The sequence below is a fragment of the Nyctibius grandis genome, chromosome 8 (assembly GCF_013368605.1).
Source record: "Nyctibius grandis isolate bNycGra1 chromosome 8, bNycGra1.pri, whole genome shotgun sequence".
Classification (NCBI taxonomy): domain Eukaryota; kingdom Metazoa; phylum Chordata; class Aves; order Nyctibiiformes; family Nyctibiidae; genus Nyctibius; species Nyctibius grandis.
The window spans coordinates 31,473,832-31,497,788 of record NC_090665.1 but is presented as its reverse complement, the minus strand read 5'-3'; the positions used below and the strand labels follow the sequence as shown (position 1 = coordinate 31,497,788).

The 23,957-nt window shown below is 42.6% G+C and overlaps 1 protein-coding gene across 1 annotated transcript; it reads left to right on the top strand.

Annotated features, from left to right (window-relative positions):
• Positions 1-1,628: 1,628 nt before the first annotated feature.
• EPHX4 (epoxide hydrolase 4) lies at positions 1,629-22,803 on the top strand. The gene is made up of 7 exons (XM_068406954.1): positions 1,629-1,871; positions 4,537-4,622; positions 8,062-8,219; positions 10,100-10,228; positions 12,092-12,195; positions 13,137-13,285; positions 22,569-22,803. The coding sequence occupies exons 1-7, from the start codon at positions 1,629-1,631 to the stop codon at positions 22,801-22,803; spliced, it is 1,104 nt and encodes a 367-aa protein (XP_068263055.1).
• The last annotated feature ends 1,154 nt before the right edge of the window (positions 22,804-23,957 follow it).

Genomic DNA, 23,957 nt, shown 5'->3' with positions numbered 1-23,957 from the left:
CAAAAACTGTCTACAAGCTGTGTTCCATGCATAGTGAAAAATATATATTCCATCTGTATACATGCTTATCCAATTTTTTTTTAAAAAAGCTCATTAAATTACATTTCTTAGAGTTAAGAGATGCATGGTGTCTTTGTACCAGCTTCTACTTGCGCTGCTGGACAGAGCAAAAGAGTTGGAAGTTAAGTTCTAATCCTCCAAACTCACCTGGACCAAGAAGAAATTTTGGTCCTCATCAAATTCTAGTAAAATTTGGCAAAATCCTCCCCCCCAAAAAAGGCAGGCAGTTGCACACAGGCCTACATTATTAGCTGTGACTCTCATGTGGCCTCTGCAAGTCTCGAACCTGACTGTACCCTCTAGTTTGAGAAGCAAGGGGATTAGATCAAGGAGCAGGCTGTGCAGTGAGTGGGATCAGGACCTGTCAGGATTTGATATGCAAGCTCAATTCTACTTTTCTTGTAATCAGCAACTACTCTGCATTTTGTTACCTCCCAGAACTAATAAACTCTAATTTTTCATAACATGTAAAATCAATTGCTTAATATAGCTATGCTTTTTCTTACCATTTTGGATTACATGAACCATTCTGATTCTTTACCCTGCATGTCAGTAGGTTAATACCAGATAGGTGCTGACTGGAGCCTTTCTTCTTATCCCAGCAACTGTGGCCTCGTCTGTGACTGCGACTCCTTCTTGTGCACGTAGCAGTTTACGACTAACGGACAGGCATAAGGTTGGTCAGCTTCTATGCCAGCCTTGAGTGGCTGAGATCTCAGTACTGCATTAACTCTGTTGGAACAGTTAGTAACGATGATCCAACTTCCTCTTCTAGAAAATTTCTTTCTTAGAATAAGCTGAAATTTAAAAATTATAAATTTTGGTGCTGCAGCTCAAAATTTGTATATTTTTAAGAAATATTCATAGTAATAGCATGTAATAACTAAAATTGTAATACATTTACAAAATCACCTATTTAAATATTTACCTATTTATTTAAATAGGTAACGGTGAAGCAGCAGTGAAGGGATGTAGAGTCTTGACAAATGCTAAATTGCAACCACACCGCACATCCCCGTGTGCTTCCCTTCACAGGCAGAAAAGGTGAGTACGATCTAGCAGGTGCTCGGAGCAGGCACGGCAGCCGCCGGCGGGGACCTCTGGCAGGCACCGACGCGGAGCCCGTCCCGCGCACCCCGCAGGCACTGTCCGCAGTGACATTTCGGTGAGTTCGGGAGTGTTTGGCCGGTCTGTCGGAGCGCGCAGCTGCCAGCCTCGCTCCTTTGCTCCAGGGACGGTTTCTCCTTGTTTCACTACGACGTATTTGGGGGGAAGAGCCCTCCGTGGCCGAGCTGGTGGGCGCATCCCCGGCCTCAGCGCCGCCGCCCCCCGGTTCTGCGCGGGGCCTAGCGCGCTCGGGCACGCCCGCAGCGGAGCCGCGGCAGCGGGGCGGCGCGCCGCTGTGCCGGCGCTGGGCCCGGCGGCGGCGCGGGGCGAGGGCCGCGGGGGACCGCGGGGCGGGCGCGCCGCCGCCGCCGCTCCCGGTGCCTCCGCTCGGGCGGCTCCTGGCGGCGGCGGCGCTGCGAGCCCCTCCCGGCCGGCGGGGACGGCGGCGGCGGCGGGGCCCGATGGCGAGACCCGGCGCTGCGTGCCCGCCGCCCGCCCGCCGGGTGATGGTGGCCGCCCGGGCGCTGCTCTTCTGGGCGCTGGTGTACAGCTACTGCGGGGTGTGCGCCTGCATCGCCGGGCTGCGGCTGCTCTGGAGCATCGGCCGGCGGCCCGGCGAGACCTTCCGCTGGGTGGTGCGGGAGAACCCCCCCGCCTGCCTCAACGACCCCTCCCTGGGCACCCACTGCTACGTCCGGATCAAGGTGAGGGCTCGGGCGGGGGGGAGCGGGCCCCGCGGTGCGCACACGCACCCCTGCGCCCGTCCCTGCCCTGCACGGCACCCCTGCCTGCCTGCCCGCCGGTGCGTGCGTGTGCACCCGTGCACGGTGGCCTGTGCGTGCTCTCCTGTGCGTGTTCGCACACCTGCGCGCAGATACGCGCCCGCCTGTGCTGCCCCCGGGCAGGCGGGCCGTGCCTGGCTGGGGGTCCGTCCGGAGGGGCCGCAGGCCGGGCCCGTACCGGCTGCCGTGGGGGGAAGCGGTGCCCGACCGGCCCGGGTGCAGGGCCCTCGGCGTGGGGCTCGGGGGGCGGGAGAGGCGCTCGCCTGCCCCGGGTCCCTCGCAGCCCGTGTGCAGGTACGTGCCCCGTCGCTTCGCGCACCCTCCTGTGCCGTGCCCTCCCTGTGATTTACAGTTTGCCCAGTTGCACCTGGGAGCCCCTTTTCGTGCATCGGGGTCGCAGGGAAAACGTAGAGTAGGAAGATAAGTCCTGTCTCTAAGGTTGTACAGTTAAAGCCACCAGTCAATTGTTATACTTGTCTCAGATCTCTACCTGTGATTTGCTTCTCCACCAAATGCTCTAAATGAAGTTGTATTGCCTTGGTTTCTTTTGTAGTTATAGGTGAGCAAAGAATGTGCTGCAAATTTTGTCAAGTGTTATTTTTAATAAAACGAGCACAAAGAACTCTGTTCTCAGGGATCTGTGCAGATGATTTTGTGCCAGCAGTACTAATATGAATTATCGAGCCTCCAGGTTTCTCATTATTTGCTTGGGGGTTTTTTTCCTATTAGGAGGCACATGCGTGATTTTTTACTTATGTGCTACATTCTTTTTTCCTATAGCACCAAGCAGTAAACGAATGGGTTGCTGGGGAAGTGAGGGTTGTGATAGTAATAAAAGAGCATTTGGGGGCAAATCAAATTGCTGTAATATGACAGTCTATCACTCATTTCAGGAAATCAGAAACCCTCTTGCTATTGGATAAGAGCAGGCTAATGTGTTACTTTCCAAACACATGTATCCTACAGGTCTGTACAGATTTCAACAAAACAAAGGAAAAAGCACGTTTCAGAAAAGATGGCAACATCCTATGTCTTTTTTGGGGCGCAGAAAAAAAGCGAACAGAAAGGAGCAACTGAAAAGTAAAGGATGGGCTTAGTTTGGGGCGTGTGACATTTAAACTGCTGCTGTACAAGTGGTGATTGAATTTGTATGAGTAAAGGGGATGTCCTTAAAAGCCATAAATAGATAAAAACATGGAAGGTAAATCCCTAGAGGACACTAACTGAAAGAAGTGAGATGGAGGAGGGCTGACCCACTGCTCACTAAATTGAGAAGAGAAACTGTGGAAGAAAACTGGAGAAACTTCTACTTTTTTGAATATAAAAGGATCAAAGGCAGACTGATATGGAGAATGGTGAAGATGATGTAATGGCCCTAAAATTTACTAGGAAGAGATCATCAAGTACTTAGAAATGTGTAGATACTTTTACCTCTAGGGACTTCATCAGCATCCCAGAGGAGAAGAATCAGTGTAATTTTGGGCTGAACTTTGCAGAAGTCCCTATTATATCAATAGTGAATATAAGCTCTTGATGTACAGTAAAGGCATGAGGTTTTTCTTCCCTCTTTAAAATAGAAGAGACAGTGCAGGCTCTGACATTTGTTCAGGAGCTGTGCAACCTTTCTTCCTGCAGTTGCCTTCACATGACTTCTAAACAGCACGTTGTATTTTGTGAGCTCTTTCTCAACTTCTGTATCCACTTCTGTGCCAGAATTCAGTAAACCCTCTAGGTGATAATTTCAGCTTTAAATTCTACTGGATTTGACCTTGAGCTAGTGTAAGCTGGTGGACATCCATTCATTGCATTGGCATTTCAACGTTCAGCCTCTGCACTGCTAACAGTAAGTAACTTGCCTGCTGGTAGTTCTTGTAAGACCCATTTTCTTCAAAGGTGCATCAGAAATGGTGACTATAGAAAGGGGAGAATGATGATGATTACATGAAGGCTTTCTTTTCTGAAGTGAGTCTGAAACCTTGAAGAATAAAAACAAGGGAAAACCGCTTGCTTGCTTGTTACTTGATTTTGATTGGTTTTGGTTTTTAAGAATCCATGCAGTACTTCATTGTGCCAGAATGTAACATGATGGTTTAAAATAGTTGCATAATCTTACAAATTAACAGGAAGATTGCAAGTGCATTTAAAGCATACTATGTCTTAAAGTCTTTCCATGAAGCACGACTGGAGTTCGTGTGAAAGCAAGGTGCCAGCTTTGACAATAATCTGCATTTCCTAGTCACCGTGCCAGGCAGTGCTCTTTTTCAGAAAGGTTAGCATGCACATGGCTGAGCTGGCACATTGTCAATATTGCCTGGCCTGTATTAAAGGTGGTCCTCCCTGGAAGAAGCTGTGGCAGCCGGGGTGTGGGATACTCTGTATTGTGAGGGTGTAGCAGATACCTCATTTCAGAACCACAGAAGACTTCAGCTTCAAGAACTGACAAGTTGATATTTTTTTTTAGGGGCAATACATTGGTTCTTAGAATATCATCTGAAACCATATTCATTCTCAAATCCCAGTACAGCAGTTCTGTGCAGCAATAAAAACACAGAATCACAGAATCACGTTTCTTTTTCTCTCGTTTTAGGATTCAGGGTTAAGATTCCACTATGTGGCTGCTGGAGAAAGGGGTAAACCACTCATGCTGCTGCTTCATGGCTTTCCAGAATTCTGGTAAAACTCCCCACACACTTTTCTTGTATAAAAGAGGCTGCTTAAGATACCCGAAAGTGATCATCTCAGTTTAAGTATACCCAATGTGATCCGTTTTATGTATCTATGAGTGCTAACTAATGGCATGAAGTTCTAGTAGGGAACAAACCATTGAAACTTTTTTTAACTGTAGCATCCACAAAAAATTCCTGCAGGCTGACATAAACCAACCATCTTTTTTGCATTGTCAATCCATTTTTCCCCAAGTATGTACACTTTTCTTCAAACTTTGGGGAGGAACTGCTTATTTTTAATGAATTTCCTCTTTGGATAATATTTGTACTAATATGGCTAAACTTATGAATTATAGCAGAGGGTGTTAAAATTAGGATCCATTATCTGTTAAGTGCAACATGGATTGCTGCATTTGTTAAAAATACTATACATTAATTTTTAACTGGAGGAAGGGAAGAAGAACTGAGTTCTATACACTATTGTGCAGCCTAATTTCAGAATACTACTCAGGCAAAAAGGTTCTATTATTAGTTCATCATAAGATGAAAGATGAATCAAACCCAATCCCAAATGTTTGTTTATAACAATGAAAAGCAGTCATGTGCCTAATGATTTAACCAAATTGCTCAGGCTGCCATTGCCATGTTTAACTAGTGAAGCATGGCTTACAGAACTTGCAGCAAAAAAATAAGGGAACAGGGGAAGTGGTGATGCCAGTAATTCAGCAAGTTAAACAGTCCTTTTCCTTTCTAAACTCAGTTACGGAGCTACGCTCCACTGTTGGAACTGTGATCTTTCAAGCTGAATTCAGGTCATACCATGATAAATTGACCCAGGTAAACCAGAGGTCAGTTCTTTTCCCTTAGCAATTTCGTATAGATACTAACAGCCTTGAGGATGATGGTAGAAAGTCGTATTTATCTTAAAATAAATTTTTAAAGAAGTAAACTTTTATTAAAAAGAGTTAAATTGGGGGGTTTGCATATTCTATGCAAACATTATGCATACCTTGCATAATGCGTATTCTAACACAATAAGACAGCTGAGACTACAGCTAATTTCACCTACAGTATTGATAATATTGCAAAATTTAGCATTTTATATACATATTCTGCTGAGATCTGGTGTTTACTTTCAAAAAGCAGAAAGCTATTCTTACAGTTTAGAATGGTGAGTCATGCTTTAAGTGACTGTTAATATATTGTATTATCTGACCATTCAAAAGGAATGAATAAGAAACTGTTATGTAGGTCACTGGGAACACCAATAGCATAGTTTATATAACTGTTTTTGAAAAGAAGAATACATCCCAATATTCTAAAAGTAGTCACACTACCAATACTGATGTTGGTTTGTTAATTCAATCAGGGAGGAATTTTTTATGCAAGAATAGAGATTGTTCTGAGAGCATGAGATAAAATAATCACAATTTAAGAGATATTTAAAGCCGCATCAAATTTGTATCATTTGGCTAGCAAAAAAAACCCAAAACGGATATGATTCACAGTTACAATTCTTAATTGTAACAAATCCTCTGCCTTCAAATGTCTCGAGGTTATAAGCAGGACAACTATAGCCAGACAATACTGACCTCAGTGAGTGAATGAGAATGTCTGAAGATGAAAGATCGCTTAAGAATATAATGCACCAGAGCCATTAAGTTCTTTAGATGCATAAGAACTTGAAAGTCAATACCAATGTTGTGCAAAGACGATAATAAAATATTTGAAATTGGGCATACTGTATTGAGGCAGCTGGGTACGTATAAGACACGTGTGAGCTGCTAAATTCTGTACAAGCTGCCTTTCAGAAATATTCTGATCAGCAAGTCACAAAATATTTTTCATTATGCAACCTTATGAACATGAAAGCATTCAGCAACATTACCAAATTCTGCTTGCAAAGCAGTTGCCCAAGAGTTACATTTCACATGTGGTAAAAGGATTTCTTTGAATATAAAACATAACCATTTGGTAGGTGAGACATTTGGTGATTGATGGACTCTTGTGAAAACAGAAGATGAGGATAGCAAGCAGACATTTTCTGAAAACAAAAAAAGTTTATTTATAGGCCTCATTGTTTCTTCTTACTGAAGTATATAGGATAGCTACAACAGTTACCATGGCAAATTCAGCTTCCAGGTCATTATATAATGCCTTTAAAAATTTAATTCCTGGAGATCTCAGCTAAATCTTGTATTTGCGTTATATGGCACTGAAATGAAAAGATTCTGTTCTGTTTATATGAATACAAATTTCTATAATTAATGAGTGTTACTGTAATGTTACTTATGTTCAAAATCCCTAACAGTCTGGAGGCAAAGCTAGAGTGGAAGAGCCAATTGTCTGATACAGACGCTGTTTGAATTAAGGTAGAATTCTGTGCATCACTCTTACAATCGCTGATGATCCAAATGGTATATATTGTTTATCTGAGATTGTTGAAACAAGAGCAGAAGGAAAAGCTAGATCCTGGCACAGAAGGATGCAGCCATTATCATATATGCCTAGAAGGATCATGTTTTTCATATATCTTTCTATTACAGTGTAAGATAAGACCATGTCTGTGTTGGTACTGGCTATTCTGAAATTTATTTGGTTCAGTAACAGTTGAAGGACAGGTAGTTCTTGCAGGATGAGACCCATCATTTTCTTGTTATTTTTGCTTCATAACATGCATATAGTCACTACATACTATTACAGAATGAGGAATAGCTCAGGCCTTTGCCTGAGTTCTTAATTTTGTTTGTCTTTTAATGTGTGTAATGTTATCACTCTCTTCCACAGAAACACAAGCAATTAAATTCTTTGTGTAGTACCAACACATTGAGAGATTGTTCTGGAACAATTGTGGTAGTATAGACACAGATGAAAGTGTATATAATATAAATCATATAAACTTCATCAAGTTCATTTGTTATTCATTGTATTTCTTTCTTTGGTTTATTTAGCATATGAATTATCTGACATTCCTTTTCTGAAAAGAAAAAAAAAAACAGAACAAAACATGCCTTGACGCATCTTTCCCTACTCCATCAAAATGTGTGTGTGAGCAAGCCAGGGAGAAGAGAAAGCTTTTCAGACCTTTTTTGATGATGCTGCAGTTCCAAGGATAAAACAGAATAGTCCTCTGTGTGCTCTGGTTTATGCCTGCTGCCTTTGCAGCAAAGGGACCATGCCAGACTCCAGGGACTGTTGAAACACCCAGGCTCTGGCCATGCCCCCTTTCTGGCAGCTGCACTTCGTTACTGGGGAACTCAAGAAGGGTGCACAAAACTACTATAGCCACAAAGGACCATCAGCGTACCACAGAAAGAAAAAAGAATCTCTTTGCAAACAAAGCCATGCTAATTTACCCTCAACTATTTGGGAGCAAAAGCACTGAGTTCATTTTGGTATCATACTGCTTGACCTTATAACTCCAACTTTTTTTTCCCCTTTGTTAGGTATTCTTGGCGCCATCAGTTGCGGGAATTTAAAAGTGAATATCGAGTGGTGGCCCTGGATTTGAGAGGTTATGGAGAAACAGATGCTCCTTCTCACAAAGAAAATTACAAGTTAGATTGCCTGATAACAGATATAAAGGATATTTTGGAATCTCTAGGTGCGTTAGTAGAAGACAAACTACTCAGCTTGTACATGATGGGAAAAACCCCATAAAGATGTAGCACTGATTTTTTTTTTAAACTGCATTCTCTAATATATACACATTACATATATACATAGATATAAAGCTAAGGATACTCGTATTTTATGGACTATTACCAATATTAATGAAAAAGGTTTGTTTTCTAATTATGATGTATATGTCAGTGTAAATAATATGTAAAGATGATTTTCCATCATGAGTTTAAAAAAAAATCTTCCCTATGTGTTGTGAAATCCAGCAGTACAAACCTATGGTCTTTTTCGCTAAGAAGGTCTTTGCTTACTCCCAGCTGTTGCACTTAACGGATGATGTTATGAATTAGAGTCTAATAGCACTTGCAGACCAAAGAATTTAAATCAGGTGATGTTTTTCTTGCACAAACAAGACAGAATAAATATTGTGGGCTTTATAAAGATGATGACAGTACATCTGCTGTATTTTAAAAAAAATCCCAAAATACTACTCCTGCACGGTAGTCAGTTCTCAAGAGCTGAATCACTCTGTCTTATACAACAGCGAGAACAGAAGGAAGAACAAGGGATACATTGCTCCCTATGGCAAATACACAGTGTAACAGTCTAGAGCTGAAGCGAATCTGCAAAATTTGCCCCTCCAGTTCAGTCTGAAGCGTAGCTGTTGTGATAAATTTTAACACCTAGTGAAGGGTATTTCCCTTACATACCAATAGCAAGACAAAGGATTAGACTCACATTCTCTGAATCATTTTAATTCCCTGGATACTCCAGGGATAGTGAAAGAACTTACTGCATTTCACATGAAGAAATAATAAAGCAGTGATTCCAATTCTAAGGTTTGAATTTAGGATTTGCTTTGTTTGTGATCTTTGAATATTGTCAAAAGATTGGGCAGGCAGTCCCCACACTGTGTTTACATTTTCCAACCTTTGCTGGTTGTGTTAATCTCCATGGTAATACCATGGTTATACTTGTGAAGTACTCTCATCACAATTCAATTTCATAGGGATTTAAAATTTCCTGGAAAAAAGTATTTTTGAGGCTTGTTATCTTTGTTCTAACCCCAAGTTAAATTCTTTTGGAGCACTTGATTATATCAGAAGTGCTCCAAAAGATTTCTGTTCAAGAGGGGTATAAGGTGCTTTGACAACTGTGTCCAAATTTATGTCAGAATTCTAAACAGTTTGGCTTTTATACATTTCATTTGTAGTGTATGCGCTCAGCATTACAATCCTCAATGAGGAGTGTGATGATATCTGACACTGTAGTATGTGTGCCCGCAGTGGTTAAAGGAGGAATGGTTAGGCTTTCATATATGCTATATATATGGCTATTAAGTATAATGCCCACTTTTTGCATAATGATGATGTTCAGTGCTTAGATAACCTCCCATATTCAGAGAAATTCATAAGGATTAGTTTTGTTCAGAAGGGACTCAGGAGATTGCTCCATCTTTCTGTCTGCAGTTTCAAACTCCAAACTCCCTAAACATGACAAATAGACATGCATTATAATGACTGCAAGTTGAACTGTATATCTGACCGAACATTGGCCAAGATGTGAACAGGGTGGCCATTTGGGTACTGAGTGACTTTAGTTTGACACTGAGGTAGTATAGTTAAAGTGTAATTGAAGTCCAATTAAATAATTTTAATTATTTTTTAATTTTTAACCTGTAATAGTGCACTTTTTTTTTATGGTCATTAGTAATGGAAGCATTGCAGTATTCAGTAGTCACATTAATAAATGTGCTGGACCGCCTATTTTGCCCAATAATTATTTTATTGTATGTGATAATTTGTATGGATGTATGGACAAAACCCACTGAAATAAAAGCACAAATCTGTGTTTATGTGGTAGGATACAACAAGTGTGTGTTGATTGGCCATGACTGGGGAGGAATGATCGCTTGGTTAGTGGCTATATGTTACCCGGAAATGGTGACTAAGCTGATTGTGGTTAATTTCCCTCATCCTTCTGTGTTTACAGGTGAGTTTTATAGTAGTCTTTGTTAATCCAGAGTATCTGCATTTTCATTAATATTGTGTTTGTTTTGAGGTTGCTAAAGAAGAACCAGCTACTTGCCCCTTATATACATGAATTTGTTTTATACCACTTTGGCAGGAAAAAATTCCCTGAACAGAAGTGTATATTGCGTTACACCTAGGTTAAGGCCTCACTGCATTATTAAATCTGCATAAAACAGCCTTTGTATAAATGTGAAACAGACATGAGAATTTTATCTTGATTTAGGTGATAAGTGACAATTTGTGATCTTGTACCATATTCAGTGGAACAACACTTTGTTGTGTTGCCCACTTTCCAGGCTACTTCCTAGAGGCTCAGGAATGTACTAGTAGTGTGCTGAAACAAGGATTTAGATGCACTAGCAAAATCTGTTGTGTGACAGGCTTTGAGTTTGTCTACTACCAAGAATTACAGAACTTTTCTTAGGGATTAGATCAACATTCAGTAATTACAATGAAAGTAGTATCTCAGTAATTTTAATTTCTTCAATTGTTGACCTTACCCTATTTCCATTTTAAAGGTCACCTCTTTTCCCCAGAAATAGTTAAGAATATTCAGTGCAGCTTTGATTTTCATTGCAGTTGAATGTAAATCTGACCTTAAACCACTGTGGAATCAGAATCATCTTGTTCTCACAGTGTCCTTGGGCGCCTTTCTAAGATATTAAAGAACGTTTTGCCAGGTAGTTAAGCTTCACTTACCCAAGGAAAGGTCTGTTCACCACCGTCTGAGCAAGCAGGAGCATTTTGCAGTATTTTCGCTGAGAGCAGGAGCCAGGCTGTATAGAAGACAAATACATTTTATTATAGTATTTCTTAGTATTTGTTTGCATATTTTTTAAAGTACAAAATCTGTTCTGTAGCTTGATAAAGTCTTCCTGGACCAAATTTGTTCTACTGTGGATTAAATGAAAATACACAGTTTATAAATTGTGCAGAACAGTAAAGTGAGCAGTGTTGATGATGGTCCGTCAAGGGAAAATATAATGGGTGATGCAATTTAAGAACATATAAGATATGAAAGCTTAGAAGATAGCTGACAGTTCCATTTACTTTGTTTTAAAACCTATTTTTATTCACTGTCAGAATTATTATTTCAGAGATATCTCCTATGTTGGGAGTGCAATTTTCCTTTACCGAATTTGCATCTGTAAAGGATACTTTCTAGACTTCCTAGTATCTGCATACATTCTGTGGTTACTTGGAGGAAGTTAAATATTTGAATGTCAGTGTTGGCTCTTGCAACTCATCAGAGACACAAAATTACAATTAAAAAAACATACTTAATGCAAATTTGGCTGTATCATTTTCTTTTGTTATATATGCTTCAATGTCTTTAAATTGCCAAGAAGACAACTGTTAGAAAAATTCTGTACTTCTGTGGACAGGATTGATGTTGTCTTTGGAATGTAAGTGGATTATCATCTACAGATTTCTGGGCATCACATCTTTGATGAGAGAATTACTTAAAGACTGTATTTATGCCTCTTATTCCACAGCTGAAAAAAATGCTTTGGACTAGCTACACAAATAGATCTCTCAGTGAAAACCTATCATGTGATTAAACTCTCCAATGTCACTGCCCTCACCTAATCTTTGGCAGGCTTCCGGTTTGCTGACTGTTCCTATTAACACATAAAAGAAGTATGTTTTAATGGCCACATCGTATACTTACTCCTGAAACAATAATCATCTTTTGTCACATAGCATGCTCTAACATAATATTTTTAAAACATTCCTTTAAGTTTAAAAAATAGTAATATTAACAGTAATTTTGTTTGAGTCATCAGTTTTCATTTTTAATTCATGGGCATTTTTGTTTCAGAATACATTCTACGACATCCATCACAATTGATTAAATCTGGTTACTACTTCTTTTTCCAAATGCCATGGTTTCCTGAATTCATGTTTACAGTAAATGATTTCAAGGTGAGCAAAATGAGTGCTCTTGTTTATATATTTAACTGTGAGTGATGGAAGAATTGCCACCTACGTTGATCCGTTCTGATGTAGTTATAATTACTGGAAACATACAAAGCTTTCTTATTTTTCTTCTTAAGCTTTCTACATTTATATAAAGTAGGATATGAGTACATAGAGTCTCTGAGATTAACTCTTGCTTTTGCATTTCTGGGAGGCGTTCAGGTACATACTTTTAACCTCCAGCACTATAGTGCATTAGTCCACCTAGACAGTCAGCTGGTTTTACTTGTGCCCATGCCAGTGGGACATATTTGGTGCCTGGGGAACTCCTGCTGACTTATCTGAAGCTCCTGTGTGCAGTGGGACATCCTCTTATCCCTCAAAGCCTGCTACAGGGCAGGTAGCCCGGGAGTCTGGGCATCAAATTCAGCCGGGTGATTAATTCTGCCTGAGGAACCAACAAGGCCAACACCTTATATAACCTTAAAAAATAGAAGGGTATAGAAAGAGAAAAAGCAGCTGCAGGCATGCATCCTCCTACATGCATACAGCCCAGTACAGAGCTCCCAGCGCTGCACGCACACAGGGCACAGCAAGCTGGGGAGGTCCTGAATCATTCTCCCTGCCGCCCTCTCAGCTGCTGGGTCCATCCCAAAGGAGAGATGTGCCTGTGCTTGCCTTGGCCTGTCACAGGTGGCAGGTCAGGGTGCAGAACTGAATAACTTGGTAATACTGGCATTTGCCTGTACTTAATTATTCTGAAGTAAGTTATACCAGAAATAGGTTTACTGTGTGCTTTACACATAGCTCTCTAAAAAAGCATTTAAACCATTCATTATACTCTAAACAATGTATAAATAGATTTTAGAAAGATGTGTCCTGTTGAAGCAGAGAAATCACATTTTCTAGCTATCTTATGTGGTGGCTTTTTATTCTTCCTTTCGTAGGTTCTGAAAAGTTTATTTACCAGCCAGGCCACTGGAATTGGAAGAAAAGGCTGCAGATTAACAGCAGAGGATATTGAAGCTTATCTCTATGTCTTTTCACAACCTGGAGCATTAACTGGACCCATTAATCATTACAGAAATATTTTCAGGTGAGTATAACATTCTGAAACAAGGTAAAATATTGTAGAGGCCACTCGAGGCCAAAAATGTGATTGCATGTTCTGCCACTAAAGTAGGAGGAAAAAAATCTGTTTCTAAAGTCTGAACAGGTAACAAATGGATTCAGTGTCAAGCAGTGTGATGCAAAGTGAATTGTATGAGATACCCACACAAAACAGTGACACAACCGGAGTGCAGAGAAGGAAAATCTTTGTTTCAAAATCTAATAAAGCAAAGACCCTTCCTCATTCACAGAACCCATGGCAATCACAAAAATCCATCTCTAAATAATACTTAGAAAATTAACGTCAATTAATTGTTTGCATTACAGTTCATATTATCTGATAATAAGCTCTATGAAGAGCTTATTATTAGATAATACTACTAGATAATATGACATCCCAGTAAGTTACCCTCACTTGTAACTTTACAAAACCATATCTGACTTTCATTTTATTGTGTTTGGGCTGGTTTTTTTTAAAAAGGTGGGGTATGTTTTTTTGTAACTAAGCCTAAAACTAACCGTAACTTGTATTTTTTTTCCTGCATTGGTCTAATGAGACTCACTGGCAGCAGTAAGCACATATAGCAGGGAGCATGCATAGACTAAAACTGAGAGATAGTATCATAATAGGAAATATTTTTGCAGGCTTAATATTTGTATTATTTTCTCCAGCAGTTTTCTAATGGTTTTAACTTTCCTGGAAAGAGTTGGCTTGGCCTTAGAGACTGATGCCCCCTTTTTATCTACAAAAACTTAACAGGGCCAGAAGGTCTTTAACTCTGCATATACTCTACTTACAACTTGTAGCTCTAAATTGAAGGACTATACCAAGAAGAGTGGGATTGAACTCCTTTTCCCTTTACTGCCTCCAGTCTTCAAGAGTGCTAAATCTCCAGCATGCTTCTCTAACACAAGACCAGCCTCCCAATATTCTTTAAAAATTACAATTCTTTTCCTTCCCTAAACTCAGACAGTCGATTTTTGAAGTGGATAAACTTTTCACTTTCCCTGGTCGAAACGTAGTGCCACCTATACTGCTCTTTCTGTGCCTTCCAGGAGAGCAGTCAGCAAGGAAATACTGGGAGGAAAATGGAGATCTGAGCTAAGTGCTGTCTTGTACAGGCTAAGACAAAACTGGAACAAGAAAGTAGGCAGATTATATATTTTCTTCTAAACAAGATTAACACCAAGCAGAGACACCAATGGGGAATAAATGAGATGGCTGTGCTGGTAACAGTGTACTTCTTTAAAGCTATACAGAGTGGTGATGACATCAGCTGGGATGTCCAAGGGCAATGGGGAGCTGTGCGGCTGCACAGGGGCTGCACTGCAGGAGCCCGCAGGGTAGGGCTAATGAGGAGCTGGAGTGGCATGAGCGCCCTGAGCCTTGTTCGTTACATTTGCTGCAGCACCTCGCATCACTGAGTGTGCACATTAACCAGGTGCTGCTCTGACAATAACAGTGAAAACTATCTGTGATAGCTGATAGCTGAATTGCTATGGGATTCAGATGAGACACATAAGAGTAGCGTATGTTTAAACTATTGTTTCAGGCTCAAAAAAAGCCTAGTATCAGTTATTAATCAGAAAGTATCTATCTTCACTGCTATTAATTCCTCTGTGTCTGTGTGTGTGTATGTTTGTGCATTGTTTGCTTTATTTTTCTAAGGAAAGTGTATCTGTACTGAATTCAGAGAATATTATTTTAGGTGCTATCAGCCACAATGCAGCAGGCTTTGGACTGGAAGGAAGAGACTGGTCTTCAGCTCATTCAGTTCTTGCCACCAGTTGTGATGGTCACACCTTACGGGATGTGAATCGTTAAATATGAAAACTGGATTGAAATTTTCACTTCCTCTCATAAGCCATTGAGCAGAACTTAGATGAGAATCACAGAATCACAGAATCACAGAATCACAGAATCACAGAATCACAGAATCACAGAATCACAGAATCACAGAATCACAGAATGTTAGGGATTGGAAGGGACCTCGAAAGATCATCTAGTCCAATCCCCCTGCCGGGGCAGGATTGCCTAGACCATATCACACAGGAACGCGTCCAGGCGGGTTTTGAATGTCTCCAGAGAAGGAGACTCCACAACCTCTCTGGGCAGCCTGTTCCAGTGTTCGGTCACCCTTACAGTAAAGAAGTTTTTCCTCAAATTTAAGTGGAACCTCCTGTGCTCCAGCTTGCACCCATTGCCCCTTGTCCTGTCAAGGGATGTCACTGAGAAGAGCCTGGCTCCATCCTCTTGACACTTGCCCTTTACATATTTATAAACATTAATGAGGTCACCCCTCAGGCTCCTCTTCTCTAAGCTAAAGAGACCCAGCTCCCTCAGCCTCTCCTCATAAGGGAGATGTTCCACTCCCTTAATCATCTTCGTGGCTCTGCGCTGGACTCTCTCTAGCAGTTCCCTGTCCTTCTTGAACTGAGGGGCCCAGAACTGGACACAATACTCCAGATGCGGCCTCACCAGGGCAGAGTAGAGGGGGAGGAGAACCTCCCTCGACCTGCTGAACACACCCCTTCTAATACACCCCAGGATGCCATTGGCCTTCTTGGCCACAAGGGCACACTGCTGGCTCATGGTCATCCTGTTGTCCACTAGGACCCCCAGGTCCCTTTCCCCTACGCTGGTCTCCAACAGCTCTGTCCCCAACTTGTACTGGTACATGGGGTTGTTCTTGCCCAGATGCAGGACTCTACACTTGCCCTTGTTACATTTCATTAAATTTCTCCCCACCCAACTCTCCAGCCTGTCCAGGTCTCTCTGAATGGCTGCGCAGCCTTCCGGCATCTCAGCCACTCCTCCCAGTTTTGTGTCATCAGTGAACTTGCTGACAGCACACTCTAATCCCTCATCCAAGTCATTAATGAATATATTGACTAGAACTGGTCCCAGAACCGACCCTTGCGGAACTCCGCTAGACACAGACCTCCAACTGGACTCTGTCCCGCTGACCACTACTCTCTGGCTTCTTTCCTTCAGCCAGTTCACAATCCACCTCACTACCCGATCATCCAGACCACACTTCCCCAGTTTAGCTGCGAGGATGCTGTGGGAGACCGTGTCAAACGCTTTACTGAAATCGAGATAGACCACATCCACAGCTTTACCATCATCTATCCACCGGGTTACATCCTCATAAAAGGCTATCAAGTTGGTTGAGCAAGACTTCCCGTTGGTGAAGCCATGCTGAGTGCCCCTAATGATCCCCCTATCCTTGATGTGCCTAGAAACAGCACCAAGAACAAGTTGCTCCATCACCTTTCCAGGGATGGAGGTGAGGCTGACCGGTCTATAGTTACCCGGGTCCTCCTTCCTGCCCTTTTTGAAGACTGGAGTGACATTCGCTTTCCTCCAGTCCTCAGGCACCTCTCCCGTTGCCCACGACTTAGCAAAGATGATGGAGAGTGGCCTAGCAATGACTTCCGCCAGCTCCCTCAGCACCCGCGGGTGCATCCCATCAGGGCCCATGGATTTATGGACATCCAGGTTGCTTAATTGGTCCCTGACCCAGCCCTCATCAACCAAGACAGATTCCTCCTCTATCCTGACGACTTCTGAGGCCACAGGGGTCCAGGGCGCCTCAGGACAGCCTCCAACAGTATAGACAGAGGCAAAGAAGGCATTCAGTAACTCCGCCTTCTTTTTATCCTCTGTCTCCAGGACCCCCACCTCATTCATCAGTGGGCCTACATTGCCTCTAGTGTTGGCTTTACCTGCAATGTATTTGAAGAAGCCCTTTCTGTTGTCCTTGACCTCTCTTGCAAGGTTTAATTCCAAGGAGGCCTTAGCTTTCCTAGTTGCCTCCCTACATCCTCTGACAACAGACTTATATTCCTCCCAAGTGGCCAGCCCCTCCTTCCACGATCTGTACACCTTCTTCTTCCACTTGAGTTTGCCCAGCAGTTCCCTGTTTAACCATGCAGGTCTCCTGGTACCCTTCCTTGACTTCCTACCTGTTGGGATGCTCTGATCTTGAGCTCGGAAGAAGCAGTCCTTGAACGCTAACCAACTATCTTGGGCCCCCTTACCTTCTAGTACCCTGTCCCATGGGATTTCCCCTAGCAATTGCTTGAAAAGGCCAAAGTTGGCCCTCCTGAAGTTCAGGGTTGTGATTCTGCTAGCTATTCTGTTCCTGCCACATGAGATCCTGAACTCTACCATCTCATGGTCGCTACAACCAAGGCTGCCCTCAACCTTCACCTCTTCAACCAGACCCTCCTTGTTAGTGAGGATCAGATCCAGCAGCGCTCCTCTCCTAGTTGGCTCATCCACCATTTGCATCAGAAAGTTATCATCAACGCACTGGAGGAACCTCCTGGACTGGGGATGGCTGGCTGAGTAGGCTTCCCAGCAAATATCAGGGTAGTTGAAATCCCCCACAACAACCAGGCCCTGTAATTGCGAGACTGCTCTCAGCTGCCTGTAGAAGGCCTCATCACCCTCCTCATCCTGATCTGGTGGCCTGTAATAGACACCCACAACAGTATCACCCCTGCCAGCCTGCCCCTTAATTCGCACCCACAAACTCTCAACTCGCTCCTGATCCGCCCCTGGACAGAACTCAATACATTCTAGCTGCTCACTCACATAAAGAGCAACTCCACCACCTCTCCTTAGCGGCCTGTCTTTCCTGAACAGGACATAGCCATCCATGACCACATTCCAGTCATGCGAGGCGTCCCACCAAGTCTCTGTAATTGCCACTAGATCATAGCCCCCCGACCGAACACGGATTTCTAACTCCTCCTGCTTATTCCCCATGCTGCGTGCATTGGTGTACAGGCATTTCAGGGAGCGAGCTGGGCACACCGATTTCATCCCAGATTCACCCCCTGATTTCACCCCAGGGGGATGGGGGGCCTCCTGGTCTACCTCAACACTAGAGCGTTGCCCCAGTGGTGCAAGCCCAGCTACCACCCCAACCCCCTTCGAATCTAGTTTAAAGCTCTCCGAATGAGCCCTGCTAATTCCTGTCCCAGAACCCTTTTGCCCCTACGACATAAACCTTTCCCATGTATCACTGTCACGCCTGTTGTCTTATAAAACCAGCCATTATCAAAGAACCCAAAGCCCTGCCTGTAGCACCAGTCTCGTAGCCAGGCGTTAATAGAGAGAATCCTACTATTCCATCCCACGTCATCACCTGAAAATGGAAGGAGGGAGGAGAAAACAACTTGTGCCCCAGACTCTTTCACCAACCGTCCTAGGGCCTTGTAGTCTTTCTTCATCCCCCTCAGACTACGGGATGCAGCTTCTTCCCCACCTGTCTGGAAGATCAGCAGGGGGTAGTAGTCTGTGGCCTTCACCAGGTTGGGGAGTTGCCTGGTGATATCCCTGATTCGGGCTCCAGGCAGGCTGCAGACCTCCCTGTGGTGGGGGTCAGCTCTGCATATTGGGCCCTCAGATCCCTTTAGAAAGGAGTCTCCAACCACTAAAACTCTTCTCTTCTTCCTTGTGGAGGAGGTAGCTATACGCCCGTCAGGTTTTTCTGACTGTGGTGGGACCTCTGATATAGGTTGCCTCTCCACCACATCCCCATTGGACCGGCTGTATTCCACTAGGGCTTCATATCTATTGCTCAGAGGCACCTGTGGAGGCAAGGTAGGCAAGGAGGGCACTCGCCTTTTGCCACGGCCATAGACTTGTCTCCACTCACTCTTCTCCTCTAGGTTATTGTTTTCCACCTGAGAGGGGCAGAGTACAGTTGTCCCTCGATCCTGGGAGCTCTCCGGCAGGTGCTCCCATTTTTGTTGCAGGGAGGGCAGAGCCTGGCTCCACTAGTCTATCTCCATTTCAGCCTCCCGAATGCTCCTAAGCCTTTCTACTTCGGCTTGAAGCCTTTCAACCTGGCTTTGCAGCTGTGCCGCTCGGCCAAGCGGATCATCTACTTGCTCACAGCACACACAGCCCCCTGACACCACAGAGACGGTGTAGCATTCCCTGCAGCCGGCAACCTGCACCATCGCCTCCTTCCGTGGGAGCTCTGTCTGGGTTCCCACATCCATTTTGGTCTTCTTCCACCGGGCAGATACCATTGTTCTTTCACTGAACTGGGAAATACCTGTTGGTGGCACCCCTGGTTCACAGCTCCTTGGCACCTTCCTCGCCTTGTGCACTGGGAGGGAGTCAGCGCCCTCCCCAACGAGTTGCAAACAACTGCAGCCTCTCCTGCCCTGGGACACACCCAGTCACTGCAGATTCACACAGGCACTGCTGAGTCTGAGTCTGAGTCTGAGTCTGAGTCTGAGTCTGAGTCTGAGACGCCCACGCCCACGCCCACGCCCACGCCCACGCCCACGCCCACGCCCACGCCCACGCCCACGCCCACGCCCTTCTGGCCAGGGACTAGTCCCTGCCCTCCAGGAGGCTCTTTATCAACGATAACAGGGGGTGGAGGATTTAAATCGCCCGCGGTGCCTCTGGCTACGCCCCCTCCTCTCCTGATTCGTTGCCGGGAACCTCCGGGTCCGGGGTCAGAGGGAAGCAGCTCGGGGCTGATGCTCGCGGGGGGCTCAGGGGGGGCCCAGAGTACGAAAAACCGCCCGGTTAAGCCCGATGTCGCCCTCGCCCCCGCACTAACCTCAAGTCGCTGCCGCCGCTTTCGCTGCTGCTGCCGCTTTTCACTGCTGCCGCCGCTGTCAGCTGTTTGTTCTGGTTTCACCGCGTTTAAATCGCCCGCGGTGCCTCCGGCTACGCCCCCTCCTCTCCTGATTCGTTGCCGGGAACCTCCGGGTCCGGGTCCGGGGTCAGAGACTAATGACTTGTATTCACCGTAACTCCCGGTGGGCTGGCACTGGTGACCTACGTGTTAAGGGTTTCCAACTCATTACTATCCACCTGGAGTTTCATTCTTCAAGGCTTAATTTTTCTAGAAGGTTATTTCCAAAGAGATTATTGTAATCACCTACTTCCATCCATCACCAACACATCCTTATATAAATAGCACAGCAGTCATTTCCTTCACTATACTTTAGATACAGACACTTTTGGAATAAAAATCATAAAGCTTTTTGTATCATGTTTGGTTAGGAGAAATAGGTAAGCAGTTGAAGCTTAAATTTCTTCTGATATGCGATTTTTTAGAAAATGGGATTACTTCTCTTATAGCAGTTAAGTACTCCAGTATTTGTTTACAGAAAAACTGCTGGTTAACTAACAGTGCTGTATGAAGGTTTGAGTCTGTTTTTCAAAGACTTAAACTTCACGGTGGAACTTCCCTTCCTAAATGTGAAATCTGCATGTTAGTCCTTGTTAAAGGAGATTTCTAGAAACTTCAGGCACGATATGATGTGCCGTATTCCAGACTGAAAAGAAATATAGTGTAGTTCATAGGCAATCAGAAAAAACAGGTTGTTTATCTGTGCAGTGTGCATAAAAAGCCCAGTAGAGTTTTCCTAAGTGAGGCTACAAATCTTGTGTGACACTTAGCCACAAAAGAATAATAGTAAACCCTACAGTAGTGAAAAAATACACATATAAATAGTTAAGAGATCCAGGATACTGGATTTAAAATGTAAAGAGATTAGTCTAAATGCACTGAATCATATCATCAGATTATCAATTTTTAAAACTGATACTATGAATAAGCTATGGTTCAGTAGGTTAGGTCACTTTGTTTAAAAAATGAGATTTTAAATCCACTGCTACAAAAGCCATTTTAAGAATTTTCCTAATTCATCAATCAAAATGAAATTAAATTATTATTTAAAGCGAACTTTTATTAATACTCCTTGACATTATGTATAAGTAGAGAGGAGGAATGTCTTCAAAGTCTCCATTTCTTGGTCTTATCTTAAACTAATGCATGCCATCTTCTTTGTCTTTCCCTTTTTACAAAGCACAGTCTCTTAACTAACTCCTAAGTTTCAACCTAGCACTTAAGTTTGCCATAAAAGTTTGTTCAGAAAATCTTTATACATTACTGGTTCAAAATAATCATGTTTGAGCATTAGTATAATAAAGATTTGTATCTGATCAGATGGAATCTGTTTGAATTGTCACAACTAGTCTGTTAGAATACGTGGCTAAGATTAAGTAATTCAAGCATAAATTAGATAAAGTTTTCAGCATCTCTGAAATAGATGAGCTGGAATAAATTCTGGGGGGTTAATATGGTTTATGTTGAAATAGTCTTTCATTTTTAGCTACCTGTGTCTTTCCTAATGTCTACCTTTAATGTGAGGAAATATTTGTAAAATGTTCCATTTAAAATAATTATATTAAGAAAAAATAATAAGTTTTTACTGAAACTTTAAATAGGTCATTGTGGGGGTATAATTTCTATTAACATTTTACTTTCTAAGGGCTTTTCTTCAAAGTATCGATAAAATGTCTTATAATGTATTTATCTTTAAACGCTTTCTAGTCTGCCAGAGCTCTGGGTTGTGATGTTGCAGTTTTAAAGAGATTATGACACCATGAAAGGCAAATTTTTAAGGAACCCTTTTCTTTCACTGCATACAGATGTAGGTATGTAAGTCCAAGGACTTCAAAAACGTACTGTAACTCTTTGTAAAGGGAACTCTGATGCACTGTGAATGTTAGCATGAATTTGATAGATGAGTGAATGTAACTGACTTCAGCATTTCAGGTATCAGTGTTCTATAGAATATCTTCTTCTATAGATATTTTTATTTTCAGCTGTACTACATGATACTTAATTTTGAGTAGGTCTGAAACACTCTAGCTGGGATCTTCCGTAGTGTCCAAAAATGGCAGCCTGCCATTTCCTAGACAACCATTTTGGTAAAGCAGTTTGGCTGCTCAGGTAGCTAGATGCCTTGAACACTGCAGTCTAAATGTGATTCAGAGCATCATATTTCATTAAAACCTACTTGCAGTAAATAATGCAGGTTCAGAAATTTGCCATAGCAGTCATCAACCAAGGGAAAGCCACTGACCTACAAAATTCTGGCTGTGTTGTTCCATATTCCCTTTTACAGAGATCATGGGGCTCCTGAGCTGAGCACCATGCCGAAGCATCATTCATGTTCCAAAAATAAGAACTCTGTTGCAATCAACTGCTGATTACAGTCATGTTACAGGAAAAGTAACAATTTTACCATCCTGAAAAACAGTTAAAGGACTTTGAATCACAGGAGTGTTTTCTGGGTGTTGTAGAAGATATCTTAGAACCTAGAAAGCTTGCAATGAGATTCACTGTGTTGAGATTTCAAAAGCTAAGTTGACTGAAATCTGTCTTGGTGATTTTTGTAAAAAAAAAGACCTAACTAAGTGTGTTTTATTTTTAAAGCTGCCTACCTCTGCAGCACCATGAAGTCATCATGCCAACCCTGCTGTTATGGGGAGAAAAAGATGCGTTTATGGAAGTTGAGATGGCAGAAATTACACGGATTTATGTTAAAAACCACTTCAGATTAACTATTTTGTCTGAAGCCAGTCATTGGCTCCAGCAGGATCAACCAGACATAGTGAACAAGTTGATATGGACCTTTCTAAAGGAAGAGACAACAAGAAAAAGAGAATGACTGTTTGTACATGTTTTAAGGGGTCTACATAAAAGCTCTTCAGATTTAAAAATTAATTGTTATCAGGGCCATATTTCCAGCCTGCCTTCTATTTTGAGCTCTGTTAGAGAAAAGTGTTTTCAATGTACTGTACACTTGGACACCAATGTTACTGCTAAAAGAAATGAGTATGACAATATATGATACCAACATTGGTTTTACCTGTATACTTGTATTTTGCACATAAAAACACCTGCCTTAAGATATATATGTATTTGTACAGAAAGAAAGTCATGGAAAGTTGCTTGATTTTGTTTTCTCCCTCGCTTTACAGTTTTAATGTGTGGTGCCTTTTACAAATTTATAATGAAACAATAGAGTGGTGCCATACTGAAGGAAGTCACGAGTTTTCATTCTAGATTCATCTGAATTTTTTTAATGTATTTTACCATTAAACAGTAACTAACTCTTTTTATTGTCTATATTTTAGCATACTGAATGATTGAAAAATTTCTGGGCACATTTCTAGTCTTCAAGTGAATAATGATCTTGTATTGTTGAATGTGGCTGCTTTGTGAAATGTGTTTTTTCTCTCTTGACTAAAAAATGGGAAACCTGTACCCTCAACATATCTGAACAAGAAGAATGGAAAATTAAGATCTAGCATGTATCAAATCCACTTCTGTAATAAAATGCAACTTACACTACTCCCTTTATCTGACTTCTTATGGGGAGATTTCTTACTGAAGATAAGAATTGGGTTTGAATAGCTGAAGTGTCTGTCCATTGTGCAGCCTTCCTCATGCTATGATTGTTGAAGTTTATTGGAAATAATGCCTCATTGTTGGCATTATCCTTCCTATGTTAGCAACTACTGTTCTTGTCTCCAAGAACTGCTGCCAAGTTCCTGTGTTTATAGGAGGAAGAGACACTGTGATTATGGAAATAGAGGGTAGAATTAACTTGCATGTGATAGCAGGAGTGAAGAAAAGTGGATGCTAACCACAAACGAAAAAGCAGCACAAAATACAAGTCCCCAGATGAGGTGAGTCACCTGCCTACACGATTTCCAAAGGCTCCCTTTCCACCTGCAGAGCAAGGGCCATGCACTGGGAACAGGCAAAGGTGAACAAGGACACTCAGAGCCAGGTGGGCCTGAACCAAGGGTCTACACC

Excerpts from the sequence above, each read along its gene's own strand:
- EPHX4 (XM_068406954.1), top strand. The coding sequence starts at position 1,629 with ATGGCGAGACCCGGCGCTGCGTGCCCGCCGCCCGCCCGCCGGGTGATG. Across the intron at positions 4,623-8,061 it reads CATGGCTTTCCAGAATTCTG|GTATTCTTGGCGCCATCAGT; the intron begins GTAAAACTCCCC and ends CCCCTTTGTTAG. Across the intron at positions 13,286-22,568 it reads CATTACAGAAATATTTTCAG|CTGCCTACCTCTGCAGCACC; the intron begins GTGAGTATAACA and ends TTATTTTTAAAG.